General features: G+C 41.2%; 1 protein-coding gene across 3 annotated transcripts in view; it reads left to right on the plus strand.

The window, feature by feature from the left end:
- The window catches only part of PCNX2 (pecanex 2), a 297,035-nt gene that overhangs the window by 22,376 nt on the left and 254,139 nt on the right, over positions 1 to 20,520 (plus strand). For all 3 annotated transcript variants that reach the window (XM_027596146.2, XM_027596147.2, XM_027596148.2), the window contains exons 2-4: positions 13,634 to 13,839; positions 14,440 to 14,560; positions 15,243 to 15,279. In XM_027596146.2, the coding sequence (XP_027451947.2) occupies positions 13,634 to 13,839; positions 14,440 to 14,560; positions 15,243 to 15,279 (364 nt within the window). The remainder of the gene's footprint in view (positions 1 to 13,633; positions 13,840 to 14,439; positions 14,561 to 15,242; positions 15,280 to 20,520) is intronic.

Raw genomic sequence — 20,520 nt, forward strand, 5'->3', positions numbered from 1 at the left:
GACATTAATGCTGGAATATGGAAGCTATACAGGATGCTGAAAAGCTCATCTCTACTACCTGGAGCAGCTTCTCTGTTAGCAAGACTTGCTCCCAGACCTGCAACTGGACCGTGGTTGGCTCCAGAATGGAACAGAGTGGAGGGCATCCATGTGTCCAGCTGCAAAGAAATGGAGAAGCAGAGCTGCACCAAAGAAGAGACATACAATCCTATTCATATCTCTTGGTTGTCAGAAAACCTGCAGGTCTTAGATGTCTCCACTCCTTCTCACAGAAGCGTACCCCATAGTCCCACCACTAGGCACAATTCTTTAAGAATTCTTTCTCGCTCTGACTCATGAGATGGGGGCCTACGTCCCCCTTTCCATCATGATAGTAAACTGCTTCTCGGGGTGCTGGTCTCCTTGATGTGCTGTCTCTGCTGCAGGATCCTTTCTCCCTCTGCATACTTGTCATCTCAGGAGGACCTTAAAGTAGTCCAGGGTGGAAGCCCCAACACATTGCCATGAGTCAGCTGCTTCTTGTGACTTCTCCCTGCACTTGGCTTTGTCAGCTCCTGAGGAAAGCACAGTTTGTCCTTGCCATTATTTGGGAGCCTAGAACATGAGGAAGACCAGGGCCAGCCATAACTGCTGAAGCCAAGAGAGGGCGCGGTGCTGACTGAGTCAGGCAGTGCAGGATGTACAGAGAGACTCAGCCCTTGCATTCAAGGAGTTTATAATGACTGGTAAGGAGGGTCCATGAAAGTGAGATAACCTTCTGTGAGTGGCACAAATAATAGCTGATTTGGAAGTCAGAGTGCTTAACACCCAGCGTACACTGAACCGTTTACTAACCCACTGATCAATAAAGAATGGTAAACATAACCAGGGATGGTGCAAAGAAAGATATTCTGGCATTCCTCATCCTGCACTTGTCATTCATTGCTTCTCAGTGTTCTCTGCATGGCTTCATTTCCCTCTTTTTCCTTCAGTCTGGCTCTACAGTTCATTATCTTCTCTCTCCCTCGAGAGTCAAAGCACTCTGATGGTTTTGCCTATTGAGTCTATGTTAATGGAACGTGCCCAGCACCCCCCCTTTCCTAGACTCCTGCCCCATGTCTTGTGTTATCTATTTCCGACCTCATGGTCGAAGCCCAGCCTCCCTATGAGGCCCTTGACAACAGCTCCCCTTCTCTAACATTTTCTCCACTACCCCTAACTGGACAGCCGCACGTGTAGGACAGTTGACTTGAGCGAGCCCTTCAGTTGTGTGCCGGTCTGTATTGTTTGTATGCCACCTTATGTCTGTTCATCTCATCTCACCATCTAGGCAGTTTACTCTTTGGGGCCAGGTTGGTTGGGGTTTTGCCTTCAGTGGAGGACCCCAGAGCACACCCTTGTTATGCAGTGATCGAGAGCCTGGAGGCTCAAGGGGGCCTTGCCGTGAAAAGGTTTGGAAGGATTCTAAGAAGTGCTGCAGAGAGTTGAGTGCCCGTGTTTGCATAGGGCAGTCATGTGGTTAAAATGGTGCTTGAGAGGGACTTTCTGGTGCACTGGGGAGCAGGGGAGGGGAGAGGAACAAGCCAGTGCCCCGGGGCCTCCCTGCAAGGCTGAGGCAGCTGTGAAGGGGCCCAGCAGTAGGCTGGCCTCTGGCTCTTCCTGGATTCCTGTCTTCATCTCACTCCTTTCTCCTCCCGCCTCTCCCTAGGACTCAGCTCCACAGAGCTTCTTCATATCTCTGAGGCAGCTTTATAGCTTTTGAACCTGTTCCCATGGCCTGAAATTTCCCCACTCGCCTCTCCAAGTTACCTCTAGTTCATTTTTTAAAAAGATTTTATTTATTTATTAGAGAGAGAGAGCGCACGAACAGGGGGGAGGGACAGAGGGAGAGGGAGAAGCAGACTCCCCACTGAGCAGGGAGCCCGATGTGGGACTCGATCCCAGGATCCCGGGATCATGACCTGAGCTGAAGGCAGATGCTTAACCAACTGAGCCACCCAGGCACCCCACCTCTAGTTCATTCTTTTCTTTTTTTTTTTTTTTTTTTAAAGATTTATTTATTTGAGAGAGCGAGAATGAGAGAGCGTACATGAGAGGGGAGAGGGTCAGAGGGAGAAGCAGGCTCCTCACCGAGCAGGGAGCCCGATGCGGGACTCGATCCTGGGACTCCAGGATCACGACCTGAGCCGAAGGCAGTCGCCTAACCAACTGAGTCACCCAGGTGCCCTAGTTCAATCTTCAGTGCTCAAGTTAAATACCAGTTTCATATAGGATTATTCCCTGGTACTCCAAACTAGGTTAGGTCCCCTTGTTGGACCAAAATAATTAATTTTGTAATTAGCTGTAATTAGTCCGTGCTGTAACAGAAGCTCCTTACAGACAGACGTTTGCATGTTTTGTTCACGGCTCCCTCCCCCAGGCCAAACATAGCGCCTGGAAAGAATGTGTATTCAGCGTGTACCTGTGAGAGGCTGAGTGAATAGGGAGGCAGCTTGGTCACTTCTGTGGTCCAGCTAACTATGTGGGGCTTTTACCTCTACCTTGCTCTGAGTGGATGCAATTTGATCTTGAAGAGATCTTCTGGGAGAATCAGCAGGCATTCCGAGGAACTGGTCCCGCTGACCCTCTATTTTTAGGCAGAGGGAGCTCATGTGTTCATATTTTCCAGGTGGAAAATGTTATACATAATCTCAAGTGCTATAAAATAATAATTACTTTTAAAAATTGTGGTGAAACACACATAACTTAAAATTTACCATTTTCATCATTTCTTTTTTTCTTTTTAAGATTTTATTTATTCGTTTGAGAGAAAGAGAGAGAGAGCACAAGCCAAGGGGTAGGGAGGTGTAGAGGAAGGGGGAGAAGTAGACTCCCTGCTGAGCAGGGAGCCCAATGGATCCCAGGACCCTCCGATCATGACCTGAGCCGAAGGCAGACACCTAACTGACTGAGCCACCCAGGCGCCCCAACCATCTTTATCATTTCTGAGTGTACGGTTCAGTAGTGTTAAGTATATTCACATGGTTGTGCAACCAATCTCCAGAATGTTTTCATCTTGCAAAACTGAAACTCTTGTGTTCCTTAAACAACAACTCCCTCTTCCCCTCTGCTGAGTCCCTGGTAATCACCATGTTACTTTCCCTTCCTATGAATTTGATTACCGTGGATCCGTCACGTAAGTGTAATCACACAGTACTTGGGGGCTTGTCACGACTGGCTTATTTCCCTTAGCATAATGTCCTCAAGATTCATCTGTGCTATAGCATGTATCAAAATTTCCTTCCTTTTTAAGGCTGAATGGTAGTTCATTGTGTGCGTATATATATATATATATATATGCCATATTTTGTTTATTCATTTTTGGATGGACACTTGGGTGGCTTCCGCCTCTTGCTATTGTGAATAATGCTGCTATGATCATGGGTGCACAAAAATCTCTTGGAGACCTTGCTTTCACTTCTTTTGGGTTGAAGTGGAATTGCTGGATCATATGGTGATCCTATTTTTAATTTTTGGAGGAACTGCCATACTGTTTTCCATAAATAATAACTATTTAAAATAAAAATGTGGGGTGCCTGGGTGGCTCAGATGGTTAAGCGTCTGCCTTCGGCTCAGGTCATGATCCCAGGGTCCTGGGATCGAGTCCCGCATCGGGCTCCCTGCTCCTTGGGAGCCTGCTTCTCCCTCTGCTTCTCTCTCCCTCTCTCTCTCCCTCTGTCTCTCTCATGAATAAATGAATAAAATCTTTAAAAAAAAAAAAAAAAAAAAAAAATAAAATAAAATAAAAATGTGACAACTTACCATATGGTAGCTCCTTCCCAGTAGTTACCTTACAAGATAATTCATTTATTCCAACAATCCTGCCATTGATGCTGGTGGCCCTAGATGTTTCTTCTAGAGATGTCTTTGGAGTTTCTAATGCTGACATAGGAGAGCAGAGATAATGGTTTATACTTTAGATTGTACTTTACAGTTTTTGCAGTGATTCTGTGGAAAATCACAGTTTATGCTGTACAGTGGGCATGCACACAGATGATTTCATTAAACTCTCCAACAGTTCTGAAGTAGGTCAGCCCCTGTCTGGTCTCTCCATGGTTAGTACTGCTCCTCCATCCAGCCTGCCATGCACTCTGATGACTCTGTAGACTACAGACGGCAACTTTTGGCTTCCATGCTGAAACAGTCTTCTACGCTCTTTGTTTCATGGTGATGATGGAATTCCTAAGCACGGGGTGTGTGAGACTCTTCAAGTGTTATCACTGTGCATGCACTGGAGTGCTCCACGTGTCTTATTCTGGAATGTGTATTCTTCCTGGAAGGCTCTGTGCTTCCATGTGGTATGCCTTCTGCCTGCTTTGTCTCAGGGTCCTTCAAGTTCTCATAGATGACCGCTTGCTCTGGAATGATCTCCTTGGCCTCTTACCCTCACCTCTCAGTCTGAGTTAGACACACCTCAGTGGACCAGGATGACGCGTTTCCTGCTCTATCTTGTAGCTGTCTCCTCATCTATCCTGACTTTGAACTCTGTGAATAGAGGGGCAGTGTTTTTTATCTCTGTGTTTGGTACAAGGTAATCACATATACATTTATGGGCTAAGTAGTGGTTTCCAGTGAGGACGTCAAGTCTGTACCCCCCGCAGGGACACTTGGCAATGTGTGGAGATGATTTGGGCTGCCACACTGGAGGGGCTACTACTGATGCCTGGTGTGTCCAGGCCAGGGAAGCTGCCACATCCTCCGGGGCCAGGATAGCCCGCAGGACAGGGAATTACTCAGCCTGAGATGTCACTAGTACTGGGGTTGAGAAACTCTGGGCTAAAAGGATGAAGTGGGTCATTGTGGAATATCAGTGGGTGATGTCCGTGACTTCAGTGGCCCTCACTGCAGTGTGATAATAGCTACTCCTTAGGTTATAGTTCAGTAGGCAAAATGGTCCTAGATTGGGAAAGTCACTGCCCCCGAGAAGCATTGGCAGTTTTTGTAAGGAGCATTTGGAAGTTCATCTCGATGACTTTATCACAGTGGCATTTCAAGTAAATGTACCAATAGCATTTAAAGAGTGGGGGCCCGACATGCCCGACATATTGTGCAATGAGAAATTGCTGGACCTCAGATGCCAGTAGAACTTCCATTCGATTGAAAAACACCATTGCACCAGGAAGGAGCAGAAGCGCACTGGGCAGTCCCTGGTAGCTATGGGCTATGGAAGAATCAAACTGAAGACACTTGCCATTGGGTAGAAGGAAAGGATTCTGAGGCATACCAATGCCCAGTGTCTGCCTAGCATGCAAAAAAGCAGCCTGAGCAAGGGAAGGTATGCAAAATCTGCGGGTGGGCTTGGAGCCTGCGCAGGGATCCCTTCTAACTCACCCTCTCACCTGGAGCTGTGAGCTCCCCCGCTTCTGTGATTCAGACAGCATTGCAGTTTCTGCGTGTTTGTGAAGCACAGGGCATAAAGAAAAGGTTTATAAATTCAATTCATTTTTGTCTTGCTATTCCCTTTAAAAAGCCATATTACTGACTGATTTTAATCTTTTCATATAATTGATGTTGAAGATTATTGCTTGAGAATTAAGAGATATAATATTTTGATTCATTAAATTTAAATATTAACTGAAACACATTTGAAATTTCATGACACTAAACATTTTCTCTGTCATTTGGGTTTTGCGGGTACTTAAAAACTCAGAGGAATCTAAAATTCCTTATGAAAAATGAATGTGTAAGCTTAGATTTACCTATCAAATATAGAATTGATCAGGTATAGTTTATATTGCATTATTAAATCTCATTGTAAATTTGAAATCACACTTTTCTTTCTATTTGGAAACACACGGCATTGATAGTCAATGATATTCAAACTCACTATCCGTACAGATTCCTGGTTGAGCTTTATCACTGCATCGAGACTGACATCACTTTGCCTTCCGTGAGTTTACTGATTGGTTCATCCTGTTTAACTCAGTGAACATTAAATATGGAAATGAAGCGTCACCTCTTACTGTGACCATCTGAAACGGAAAAGACAACGTGCATCTAGGTTTCTTGACTGGGCTAGGCGTCTGTTGAGCCGTCCACCATAAATATTCTTTATGAGAAGAGGAGAGAGAGAAAGGAGTAGGCACTTGCAGGTGCCAGCTTTCTAAATGGTTTTCAAAGCATTCAGGCCCGCAGAGATTCTCATTTAATGCCCCTGCCTCAGATCTGCCTCTGCAACCTTTGGCTGTTTTTCCCTCTTACCATTCTCCATAGCACTGCCTTGTCAATCCAAACATTTGCCACTTCTGTACCCAGCACATTGCCCTCGTGAAAGCTGCACACAAAGAAGGAGGCCCAGGACCTCAGAGAAATCAGAGCGGATCTGATAAACAGGCAAGCAGACCCCAAAGCGGGCAAGTAGCAGGCCCGAGAGAACGTGTGACATTTTCCTTTTTGTGCCTCTTACTCAGCAAGATGGAGGCATGAGGAGGGCTGTCTTTTGAGAACCAGTCAGATTTCTCAATTCTACTCACCTCACCATTTTTCGGCAAGTATTTATTTGCAAGGGTGGCCTACTTCTGAGGGTACTGCTCGGAGGGCCCTCCCCATCTTCCCTGAAATTCTGTCAGGAGTTTATGACACCAGCATGCCTTCTCACAGGTCTGCCTCCTGTACCTGGTATCCACAAGAATGTGGAGCTCATTCTGGTTTCAGGATAAAATCCTAAGTTCCAGATTTTCTGAGATAGTATTAAATGTGTTTTTTGTTTTTTTTCAGAACGGAACTTTATGAAATAGGTAATGAATTGTTATTTAGGATGTGAAAACCGGTACATTCCTTCACGTGTAGAAGTGCAGAGAAATGACTGTGCTTCTCTCTCTTGTGGCCTGATTTTCCCTCTTCCGAGGGAGTTATAGTTTACTTCAGTAGGACTCAAAAATCCTACCTGAATGAAGTCATTGAAACTAATGCCTTGACACAACACTCCACATGTGTCTATTGAATGAATGAATGAATGAATGAATGAATGAAGAATGGATGGTTGGACGGACAAAGCTCTTTTCTCCTAATTTGACAAAATGGATGAACAAGAGGGGTATCTCTCTTACCTCTGAAGCAGATAAGACAGTTCAGTTGTTAAGTCTGCACCCTGTCTTTTTAGAATAACCTAGGATCTTCTAATAGTTGAGAGCTGGTTAGGCTTCCAGAAACATGAAGGAGGAGGTTCTACCCCAGATGGCACAGACACCCACACGGGGCAGTTCCTCACAGCCAGAGGGAATACAGCGGCACACGGCAGAACCATCTGAACACTCCTTGATGGCGGATCCCTGTCAGAGACAGCGTGTTATGTTTAGCGGGTTAACGCCTTATTCATTAGGCCACATACGCTGAGTAAAAACATTTTCTAAATTACTTGAAGCTTAACCTAACAGCAGGAAAATTCAATTTACTTTAACCACACTGATAGTTTTACGTTTCCCTGCCTTCTCTGATAGGATATTGAATACCATTGAACATTTTATTTGTACTCCTGGACATTATGTTTTTGTAGTGGTGTCCTCAGGGAATGACTGAAGGGTGTTTGTGTCTCAGAAAATGACCACACAAGTGACTTGCTTTTTCATAGGTTTTTTTTTTTTTGTACTTTCCCAACACTATTTACACAGTCATTTAGCATGTCTTGTTACATTATTGTGATTACTTATACTCATTCCTCATTTCCCCTTCTAATTTCTGCTATGGGCTAGGATACCATTAGGCATATTATGTGCCACATAAATGAATTATGCCTACAGTAAGACGAGAAACCTTCCAAATGATGCTCTGAGTGACTACCCTTCCACTCAAGGTCATAACCTTTGTGCATAGACTTGGCAGTCCAGTAAGTAGCACCTCCTTTTTCTGAGCCACTCCAGGGAGACCGTAGTCAAGCAGAAGGAGTTCGGGTATCACTGTTATTGCAAATTAAGCTATTTGGAAATGTGTTATATCTGCGGGTAGGTGGGCTTCCCAATTGTGAGCCCTAGAGTCATGGAGCCTTACCTCGCTGGTCAGGGGCAGTGTGGGAAGCACTGAGCCTCTCTGGCTTAGGAACCGTGCTGGAACCGCGCAGTAAGGAGAGATGCCACCCAGACACAGATCTCCTCGATCAGGGCTTAGTTCTGAGACAGAAGGGATAGCATGCCCAGTTCCTGCTCCCCAAAACACTGGTCAGAAACCACTGAGGAAGGAGCCAGAAGCACAGAGGCCAGCATGTAGAGGGAACGGTTCCCTTTCCTGGAAACCACAGGAGTGAAGAGGAGTTTCTCTCTAACAGTGATGTGTTTTGACTGCCCAGAAGACATTTAACATTTTTTTCTTCTGAGTCCTTGGTTCTCTGTCAGGTCATGGAAGGGGCTAGGCAAGTAACTTCCAGGTGAGAGGAGGTACATGTTCTTACCAGCTTGGAAGTATGACTCACTTACGCTTTAGCTTCCTCATTTTTTTTTTTTTTAAGATGAAAAAAGTATTTCCCGAAGTCTTCTTCAAAATTAGTTTGTGAAAGTACATTGATGAGGTACCTTTATGAAATACACACTGATAAAGGTTGAATCCTCAAGAGTGCCCTTCTTTATGTCTGCACACAGAAACCCTCAGAAGTGGTTTATTCTCACTGGATACCAGCATTATCTGGTTAAGTCCTCACTTAGCCAGATTATCGATCTCTCCAGGCTACTCAAGAGATGGACAGTAATGGGCGCCTGGGTGGCTCAGTTGGTTAAGCGACTGCCTTCGGCTCAGGTCATGATCCTGGAGTCCTGGGATCGAGTCCCACATCGGGCTCCCTGCTCAGCAGGGAGTCTGCTTCTCCCTCTGGCCCTCTTCCCTCTCGTGCTCTCTCTCTCTCATTCTCTCTCTCTCAAATAAATAAATAAAATCTTTAAAAAAAAAGACAGATGGACAGTAATAACCCATTAACCTGAAGTGAAAAACCAGAGTGGTGTAAAATGGCACAGCTGCTATGGAAGACGGCATGGAGGTTCCTCAAAAAATTAAACATAGAATTGCTGTTTAATCCAGCAATTCCAGTTCTGGATATATATCCAAAAGGATTAAAAGCTGGGTCTTGAAGAGGTATTTGCACACTCATGTTCATAGCAGCACTATTCACAATAACCGAAGGGTGGAAATAATCCAAATGTCCATCAACAGATGAATGGATAAGCAAAATGTGTAATGAATGAATGCAATATTATTCAGCCTTATAAAGGAAAGAAATTCTGACCCATGCTACAATATGGCTGGACCATGAGAACGTTATGCTAAGGGAAATAATCCAGTCAGTCACAAAAGGACAAATACTGTATGATTCCAATGATATGACGTACCTAGAAGAGTCAAATTCATAGAGACAGAAAATAGAATGTGGGTTGCCAGTGGCTGGGGGAGGAGGAAATGGGGAGTAACTATTTAATGGGTATAAACTTTCAGTTTGGGAAGATGAAGAAGTTCCACAGATGGATGGTACAGATGGTTGCACAACAATGTGAATGTACTAAATGCCACTGAACGGTACCCTTAAAAAAAACTAAGGTGGTAAGTTTTATGTTATATATATTTTACCACAATAAAATTTTTTAAAAAAAGAGTGGGTACACTCTCTGAGAGAGCCTGAGCTATGAACCTCAAGGAACAGAGGTGGGTTCCATCTGAGGGGACTGCAGATGATATGGGTGTTCACGCAGACAGATTCTTCTAGATGGCGCCAAATCCCAAGAAATCCAGTTTTGTGAGACTGTGCAAATATATTTGTAATTGCTTAATTGGTAACAGCATGTTGTTTTTTTCATGAAATTTTGTCAGAAAAAGTTTGGTAAAATGAGTTATTATACCACTAGTTATCTTAATAATGTGTCAGAGAACAACATACAGCTTTTCTTTGGCCAAGGATATAATTTCGAAAAACTATTGCCTCCTATTATTAATTAGAATGTGTTAAAATGATAAGTTCATGGAAACAAAGAAAAAAACCTGTGATTTCCCTGAAACAAATAAACCTCTATTCAAAATCTGAATATACCTAATATGGGGGTGTGTGTGGAATCTGTGATATAAATTAAAAGAGAGCTAAAAGCTGCTCATCCATGACATATTTCTTCCTAAATCTTCCTCCTCTCCTCGCATTCATACTTATAAGGACAGAAAATCCTAGGAGCTGGGGATCGTTTGTTGACTGAGCATGATGATGTCAGCAGTAAAATGACCTTGAAAGTCATTTTCAGTGATGTCTCTGGAAATGTACAATTGGAGAAGCCTGAGCAGAGCTTAAGTACATGACATTAAAAAAGGGATATTTGGGAGGATTCTAGATTCTGTTTGCAGGGTCTTCTGAAGGGAGAGGTTTTAAAGGAGATCAGGGAATTTTGGGAGGAATAATGTGCCATCTCTAGCATGTTATAAAACTTTTCCTCTCTCCCTGGAAACTTTCAGTAAAATTGCTGTCTTTTGCTATGGCCTGGTGAGGTCTATGGGCTTTTGGGGATGTGACAAAGTGCCAGTGGTCCTTCATAAAGGAGACAAGGGCCTTTTCTCACCTGGTTGCAAACTAGATACTAAACTTCATTGTAATTTCTTGCCTTCTCTCTCTTTTTTTTTAAATTTATTTTATTTATATCTACCTTTTTTTATTATGTTATGTTAATCACCATACATTACATCATTAGTTTTGGATGTAGTGTTCCATGATTCATTGTTTGCGTATGACACCCAGTGCTCCACGCAGAACGTGCCCTCTTTAATACCCATCACCAGGCTAACCCATCCCCCCACCCTCCTCCCCTATAGAAGCCTCATTTTTTTTTTTCAGAGTCCATCGTCTCTCATGGTTCATCTCCCCCTCCGGTTTCCCCCCCTCATTCTTCCCCTCCTGCTGTCTTCTTCTTCTTCTTCTTTTATATATTGCATTATTTGTTTCATAGGTACAGGTCTGTGATTCAACAGTCTTGCACAATTCACAGTGCTCACCATAGCACATACCCTCCCCAATGTCTATCACCCAGCCACCCCATCCCTCCCACCCCCGACCACTCCAGCAACCCTCAGTTTGTTTCCTGAGATTAAGAATTCCTCATATCAGTGAGGTCATATGATACACGTCTTTCTCTGATTGACTTATTTCACTCAGCATAACACCCTCCACTTCCATCCACGTCGTCTTGCCTTCTCTTAATTTCAACACTACCAAGCTGGTGCTACCTCCATATTTATGAGGGTAAACTGAAAAGTAATACCTCTTATTGTGGCAAGTCAGTTTCTTTCCAAATGAATTATCCCAATATCCATATTTAATCTTTCCTCTCTCACCTTCCCTAGCATTCTCTTCCCAATACCTGAGGGTTTTCCCCCATTTATTTCTACTATAATTTGAATGGAAGCTTCCTCATGGAAATGGAACCCCCAGTATTGCGTTAATCAGTGCTAGCTGCCACAGCAGGCAACCCCCCCCAAATCTCAATGGTTTAATGAATCGAAGGATTATTTCTCACTTCTAGGACATGTCTGTCTCAGGTCTGTAAGGGCCTTGTTCCAGTGTCACCCAGGTACCCAGGCTGAAGGAAGCTCTGTCATCTTGCAGATGGAATATCTTAAAAATGCAGCCTCTGATATTGCCAACTAAAGAGAAGAGTGAGATGGAGGAGGCACCCAGCTCATAATTGTCTAGGCTTAGAAGTGACCCCAGCCACTGCTCCTCGTAGTCCATTGGCCAAAAGTAGTCATGTGACCCCAGCCTGACTGCAAGGGAGGCTGGGAAATGCATGGGGCCACATGGAATATTTAGTGAGTACGAATTCTCTCTGTGGCCCCCGCTAATCAGAGTATTAGGAATCCCAATTATATTTAAAATTATAATTTAAACAACTTTTGAATATAATTTGTGTATGATAGGATGCTAATCTATTCTCTGGACATTTGCTGGCTTTTATTCTTCTTCAAACTCACTCTCTAGCTTTAGCCTGAAATTTTTAGACCTGAAATATATAGACATGTTAAGAAAAAGTGTTGGGGACTATTAGTGGCCCCATCACTCTTTCTCTTTTAGTTTCTCTCTGTATTGCTTGAAGTTCATCACAGCTTCTCCTCAGGAGGCATGTGTGTCAATGGGAAACTTAATCTGCTTCCAGGTAGGGAATCTGACTTTATTTCTCTCTCTCTCTCTCATATCTATCTATCTATCTATCTATCTATCTATCTATCTATCTAATTTGTTTTATTTAATCAGTCTTTCATTCACTTATTTATTAATTTATATTTATTAGTGGACCTTTATCCCATGAAGTAAAAGCAAGTCAGTAATGGTGAAAATTCTTCACTCCGGCTTTTACTTGTTGGTGACAGTTTTCTTTTTTCTTTATTCTTTTTGTTTGGCCATGTTGTTTTTGGAATGGTCTTACCTAGATGATGGATTATCATGGGGCCGTGATGGGAGCAGACTTGGGCTGGGCTATGTTGTTCACAGGCCCAGCAGGTTCAGGTTGAAGGAGGGACTGCACCTATCACTGGATTTCTTGAGATCCTTTAGTGAGGTGCATTGATAAAAGCGTCTTGCTTTTTATCGAGGCTGTCCTTCATATCATCTTGAGACCCTGGGATCTATTTCAATCTCCAAAGATAAGAATTTAGTTTAGGAAGGACTAGAGAACTTGCACTCGTCCATGGTCCCGGAAGAGAACTAGGAAGGTGTGTGGGGGATCCTACAGAGTACGACAGTTTCATGGACGCTAGTGATTCTTTTTGTTTCTTGAGGGGCTTGGACAGAATTGAACTGACCTTCACCATGACCTCCATGTTCAGATCCTTTTACACTAATGTAACTATCTTCCTTTTAGAAGCAGTGTGCCCTTTTGTGGCCCCTTGCCTACATCAAACCACTAGGGAAATACATGTCCTGATGGTGTTAACCCAACAGGAGAGTGGGGAAAGAAGGAACGAAGGAAGAAGGAAGGAAGGAAGGAAGGAAGGAGGGAAGGAAGGAAGGAAGGAGGGAGGGGGGAGGGAGGGAGGGAAGGAAGGAAGGAGGGAGGGAGGGAAGGAAGGAAGGAAGAAGAAAGGAAGGAAGGAAGGAGGGAGGGAAGGAAGGAAGGAAGAAGAAAGGAAGGAAGGAAGGAGGGAGGGAGGGAGGAAGGAAGGAAGGAAGGAAGGAAGGAGGGAGGGAGGGAGGGAGGGAAGAGATGTTACATTAACCTTTTTCCTTCCTTCTTTCCTCTGTTCTCAACAAGGCGTTTTGTGCTTTGTTGAAGGAAACGGCATCTCAAAGTCCTTTCTTCCCTATTTGCTACAAGCAGGCATGCAGGAAGGCCAGATCGGGTTCTGGAAAAGAATTAGAAGAACATGGAAAGGCTGAATATAAAACACCTTTTGTTCTGCGGGGTTCCTGCCTGCAAATGAAATGTTGGTCATCAACTCAACTAGTACCAGAACCTGAGAAACAAGAAAGATGTTTTTAAAAAGATAAAAAAGATAGCAGCTCTTTCTTTCTCCTCAGGTATCACAACCAGGAAAAGTTGTAAAGCCAATAAAATTTGAAACCTTGCCCAATTTGTATTCAATAAATAGTCCAACAATGCTTTCAGATTTAAAACAAAAGATCGTCCTGCAAACAAATGAATTTTTTTCTTTCTTTTCTCCTCTTTAGGCTTTTCCTCCAAATGCTATCACTGCATTTTTTTACTGCAGTTCAGTGACTATATTCTTCACAATAATCAAACTGGTCAGTTATCGCCTACACCTCATGTTTGATAAAGGAGAAGTAATTCAGCAGAGGCCCTCCGGAAAGAAAGAAAAGCCAAATAAAGACAAAGAGGCCAACAAGGAACATATAACTAATCACAAAATTCCAAGGTAACATGTCTATTAATGTGTCAGTTCATAGTTTAAATGTTTTAGTTTTGGTTAAATTTTTTTTTTCATTTATGAGTTGTTTATGAAAACACACCAGTATAGGCAGAGACTAATATGTACATTTTTCTTCTCTTGAAGCATACACTTAAGCATAAAATTGAAACTGATAATCAAGATGGTTTAACTATTCATTTGACCTTATACCATGCTCTGGAATTCATTTGCATTAGGCTTAATTAACACAGCCAAATATTTGACTTCAGTGTTTTTATCTTGTCATCTAAGTGCTTCGTGCATGCCAGAGTGTTTTCAAAAAGAACATTTGTGTTTGTTATTATAGAAGTAATACATTGCACAGACTGAAAAATTAAAAGTGATTCTTGAGTGTCACTGTCACTATTCTTGTCCTTATTTCTGATAGTTCCTTTAGAAAGCATGTCTTATTTTAAAAGAATATTTATTATCCTCCCTTAAGAACAAAATTTGTGTACCTTGAATATTACAAAATAGAATCTAGGAAAAGGAGTTGGTTAAGGACTAATACAAAGTCATAGTTCTATTTGCTAATATCACTGCTGTTGTGTTTCTTCTGTGCATTAGCAGTAACAGGCAGATTAACAATGGCAAAAAGGAAGAGCCTCATCGAAGCCTCTCCACGCCTCCCCTCCGCTGCAGCTCCAGAGGGCAAAGCATAAACTCTCATCATTCATCTGGGCCACTGGTCAGTGTGTGTTTTTCTGTTTCATGCTGTTCTCGTCACGTAGTGTTGATCATGCCTAAAATGGGAGCGTGCAAGGGGAGCAATTCTAGTTGTCGATACTGCCCTTGTGCTGGTGGTGTACCACATCTCAGAGTGTGGAAGTGACCTCAGGGGAGCCCTTGGACCATGAGATAAACACCCAATCAGGTGCTGGACACACCGCCCCGGCCTACCCCTGCTGGGCCTGCCACCCTGGCCCGAAGAACCTATCAGCGGACCTTGACTTCCTTCTCCCCTCTCCCGTCATTCATTGTCTTCCCCTGGAATCAACTGCACCACTCCACATTGAACCACAGCTGTCTCTTGGCAAGTCAATAAACCCCTTTGCTGTAGATGAACCTTATTGGGCTTTATTTCCAGTCATGCACGGTAGCACATTCTTCTCTCTCCTTTTTACTTTCTTAATTTTCAAACGCCTTTTATCACAGTACAGTGGTCTTGCTTGAATATCTGCACTTACCTATATTCTGTATTCGTTTTTGCTCTCCGTTTTATTAGAGGCTTACGCAGCGTGGACACTGTATAGTCTCTTCCCCACGTGCCATTGGGAAAACGAGTAGCTTGCCGCTCCACGTCTGCTGACTGCCTGGAAATGGGCACTGAGCTGAGTCACATATTGATTTTTGTTCTTCCATTTGTTTAGGAGTTGCCGGCACAGGAAACAGTGGAAGATCTCAAAGGTAGAGTGTTTATTATCAACATTTAATAATTGATCACAGCATTATCTTCAGTGAAGTGAAAAAGAACTTTTGGAAAACAGAATGCCAGTGAATTAATTCAAAATAAGAACCGTACTTAAGACAGCATAGTTTTATTTCAACTTCATTTCTTCAACTCTTAATTTTAATTATTTCTCATCAGATTTTGTACACTGCGTCTACTTTTAAATTGAATGTTTTATTGGATCCTATGTCATTTTCCTTTCTCCAGTTTGTGCTTATTTCATGTGGCTCAGAATAGCAGATAGAAAACAGGATTAATTCACCATTGATGTACAAACTTCTTATCTTAGTACTTGCATTGAAAAATGACAGAGGAAATGATACTGCATTCCGTGTACTGCATCTCCTTCAAGTTACCAATTTTGTTTCTGGGAACTTTCTTTTAAGCCTCCAGATTTTTATTTTCCATTTTCACAAAGATTTCATTTTATTATCTTTTGATTGCCTTCAGAAGACTCAGAAAAGAGCTTTTGGAGGCCTGAATTAACTACTTCCTTTCTCTGCGTTTTTATTTTTTTGTAGTGCTACTGTAAAGAGAAATGTATGCTTTATTTAAGTTTTGAAAGTAGTGTAAAATTTTATCTTCAGGAAAACAGCTGAAATTAGCACTTGGGTCTGAAAACCTAAAATGAAGTTTCTTTTGTTATCACTCAGCTAATTTCCCTGATAATGATGTGTAAAGGATTATTCAAATTCTTTTTTCTATATTACTACTATGAAAAAAATGAACTTTAGTTAGGTTTCAGCTATTTTAGTTACACACAGAGTTTCATAACACACACACACACACACACACACACACACACACACATTGTTTTGTCTATTAGACTACTTATTCCAGATCAAGCTATTAACAGTATTACTCTACATCCTTTCAATGTCTGTTCTGGGCTTTTGACTTCACCATTCCAATTGAAACAATTCCTTCCTTCCTTCCTTGTACTAGGAATTACAGTAGAGGCTCTGCATATATCATTTCATTCTGAGTCATAACAAGTCAACTGTAGAGGTGGCATTTAGACCCACAACTGACTGCTAAGTCCAATGTTTTTTCAACAACACTGCACTAGAGCAATTTTTTTTCCTTAGACCGATCTCATAATACACCATTCTAGTATTCAGTTCTTTTCGTTGTTAAAAGGCACAATGGTGTTCTTTTTTTAACAGGTCTATTGAGATGTAATTCAGATGCCATACAATTCACCCATTCAAAGTATATAATTCAATGACTTTTAGTATATTCACAGAGTTGTATATCCATCATCACAATCAATTTCAGAATATTTTCATTACCTGGAAAAAAAACCCCAGACTGCTTAGCCATACTCCTCAATCTCCCTGTCTTCTCCAGCCCCAGGCAACTACTAATGTACTTCCTGTCTCTATGGATTTGTCCATTCTGGACATTTCATATAATGTGTGATCTCTTGTGACTGGCTCCCTTCAATTAGCATAGTGTTTTCAAGGTTTCAAGGTTTATATATGTTGTAGCTTGTATCAGTGCTTCATTTCACTTTATTGCCAAATAATATTCCGTTAAATGACTATACCATGTTTTATTTATCTATTCATCAGTTGATGAACTTTGGGTTCTTTGCACTTTTTTTTGCTATTATAAATAATGCTTCAGTGAACATTCATTGTGCAAGTTTATGTGTGGACATGTGTTTTCATTTTCTTGGATATATGCCTAAGAATGGCATTGCTGGATCATGTAGTAACTCTGTTTCCCCATTTGAGGACCTACCAGACTGTTTTAGAAGGCAGGTGCATCATTTTACATTCCTATCATCAATATATGAAGGTCACAATATCTCCATGTCTTTGATGATACTTGTTACTGACTATGTGTTCGAATATAGCCATTCTAGTGGGTGCGAAATGGTATCTCACTGTGACTTTGATTTGCATGAAATTAGTCACTTTCCTAATGACTAATGATATTGATGTTTCATCATCATCATTATCTTTAGAGAAATGTCTGTTCAAGTATTTTGCCCAGTTTTTAATCAGGTTGTCTTTTTATTGGTGAGTTGTAAGAGTTCTTTATATGTTTTTGATACAAGTCCCTGATCAGATATATTTGCAAATATTTTCTCCCACTCTGTGGTTTGTCTTGTCACTTTCTTATTGGGGTCCTTTAAAGTATAAAAGTTTTTAATTTTCATGAAGTCCACTTTATTGTTTTTTGTTATCATTGTTGCTTGGGCTTTTGGTGTCATATATAAGAAACCAATGCTGAATGCGAGGTCATAAAGATTTATCCCTATGTTTTATTCTAAGAGTTTTATAGTGTTAATTCTTATAATCAGGTCTATGATCCATTTTGAATTAATTTTTGTGAATGATGTGGGGTCGGGGTTCAACTTAATTCTTTTGCATAATGTTTATTAGTTGTCCTAGGATCATTTATTGAACAGACTATTCCCCCCCCCATTAACTTGTCCTGGCATCCTATTGAAAATCAATTGACCATACAATAAGGGTTTATTTTTGGACTTTCAGTTCTGTTCTTTTGGTTTACATATCTACCATTATGCCATCATCGTACCATATTGATTGCAGTTGCTGTGTGATAAGTTTTGAAATTGGGAACTGTGAGTCCTCTAACTTATTTTAGCTATCCTGGGTCTTGTACATTTCCATGTGAACTATCAATTTCTTAAAAAAAAATCTGGGCTATTATAAGGATTGTATTAAATCTGTAGAAAAATTTGGGGAGAATTGCCATCTTAACAATATTATGTTTTCCAATCCATGAACTTGGGCTGTCTTTCCATTTATTTGGATCTTTGAATTCTTTTGATGATGTTTTGTAGTCTTCAGTGCACAAGTCTTGTACTCTTGTTAAATTTATTCCTAAGTATTTTATTTTTTTTAGATGCTGTTATAAATGGGATTGTATTCTTAATTTCATTTTAGCTTGTCTATTGCTAGTATATGGAAATAGAATTGATTTTTGCACATTGATTTTCTATTGTACAAACTTCCTGAATGTTTATTAGTTCTAAGTTTTTTAGTGGATTCCTTAGGATTTTCTTTGTACAGAATGATTATCATCTGTGAATAGAAATCTTTTGCTTTTCCCTTTCTAATCTAGTTGCCTTTTCTTTCTTTTTCTTGACTAATTGCCCTGTGTACAATTTCCATTACAATGTTTATTGAATGTTGTAAGAGTGGATATCATTGTCTGTTTCTGATCTTATGGGAAAAGCATTCAGTCTTTCACCATTACATATGATGTTAGTTTTCAAGTATTTCATAAATAGCCTCTATCAGGTTGAGAAAATTCTCTTCTATCTCAGTTTGTTGAATATTTTTGTCATGAGAGGGTACTGGATTTTGTCAGAGGCTTTTCTGCATCTAGTGACATAATCATATAGTTTTGCCATAGTGTCTTTCTTGACATATATTTTTAGTAATATAGTATGTTTTTACAGTTGAAGTGTCAAGGATAGAAAACAAATGAGTACATTTGGTTGGATTTCATTGCTAAGCAGTATCTTGGTGAAGTCATTTTGGGCAACTATTTTTCTTGGTTTTCCAGGTAGGAAATTCATTATTGAATTTTTACTTCGCGTTAAGCAGGTACTGAGGTATGATGTGCTAATGTATTCGCAAAAGACCCACTTATAGGCCACAGTATGACTTTATTTATGTATATGCAATAAGTTGTAGTTGACCAACTTTCTTCTCTTGGTTTTCTTTTCTTGGCTTTTTACATTTTCCTGATTGGCTTCCCTCTCAGTGTCCTTTGATTGATCCTCCTCTGTTGTTTGACATATAAAGGCTGGAGTATCCTTGGTCTTGGTCTTGGGCCCCTTTCTCTTCTCTAGATACTAGGTCTCCCTTGGCGATCTCATATCTAACTTTAAGTACCATCTATGTGATGATGGTGAGTAAATCTGTTTCTCCAGTTTTGACCTCTGTCTGGACTTCAGTCTCATGCATCCAGCTGCCTACACCTATTTCCTCCTGGATAAGATGTCTGATAGTCATATTAAATGGATCACCACTTGATCTCTCCATTGCTGTCTCTAAATCTGTACTTCCTCTGGTTTTCTCCTTATCAATAAATAGTCCCAGCACCAATCCCATTATCAAAACTTTAAAATCAAGGAGTTTTCCTTGGTTTGTCTTTCCCTCACTACCTTTAGCTTTAATTCATCAGCAAGTTCTGTCAATTTTACTCCAAAACATATTTCAAATTTGTCTATTTCTCTCCATGTCCACCACTACTGCCCTAGTCCAAAACACCATTATTCATCAACTGCAACAGCTTCTTCCCTGGTCTCTTCTTCCATTTTTTTTTTTTTTTCTTTATGAAGAAGAGGTCTTGTAGTGCCCTTCTCTTCTAACAGTTTTGTCATACTTCCCACAGCCTACCTCTCACGCAGTAGGCAGGGTTATTTTTAACAACCTAATTCAGATCATGTGCTCCTTTGAAAAACTCCTGCTAGGTTCACATTATTCTTAGCATAAAATCCAAGCTCCACACTTTGGCTTATATTTTGGACGCTGCCGGCCTTGTTGATCTCTCTTGCTCTCATTCTCCCTTTGCTTTTTCTACTCCAGCTTCACGGACTTTTTTCCTCTTTCCCAACATGCCAAGCGAGTTCCCATCACAGGGTCTTTGCATTAAGTCCTTATTTGTTTTAAAACCTGGGGTGCTCTTTTCTCTCATCTTTATGTCAAGAAATGGTCCTATTGGCTTATTAATCTGTACAATCATAATTGTGTGGTGTGGGAGGTAATGAAGCAATAAAAATGCATTATGAATGTGTTCTATAGACCCAACCCAATACCTGAGGCCCTGCCTGGGGGTTTGGATTTCTCATGCAATATTCTGAACAAATGCACTTGATATTGGTCAGTCAAGGACAACCACTTTGATGAGACAATATTCAAGTTGAGATCTGAATGGCAAAGTAAAGGAGGCATACGCATAGATAGAGAGAGAGAGGCCATGTGAGGGTCAGATCAAGACTCAGAGGATCTGGGCTCTACACTCAGCTCCATCAGTAGTGTGGTAAACTTGGACAAGTTTCTTGACCCTTCTGTTCTTCTATTTCCATGAAAAGGTATCTACTCTGTATAGTAGGAAAACCTGCATAGGGGTTGCTACAAAGTAAAATGATCTTCACTGTTATCATCAGCTAACATTCTTGAGTGTGGATAAAATAACAGGCTAGTTTCTTT

This window comes from Zalophus californianus, chromosome 15 (assembly GCF_009762305.2).
Source record: "Zalophus californianus isolate mZalCal1 chromosome 15, mZalCal1.pri.v2, whole genome shotgun sequence".
NCBI lineage: Eukaryota > Metazoa > Chordata > Mammalia > Carnivora > Otariidae > Zalophus > Zalophus californianus.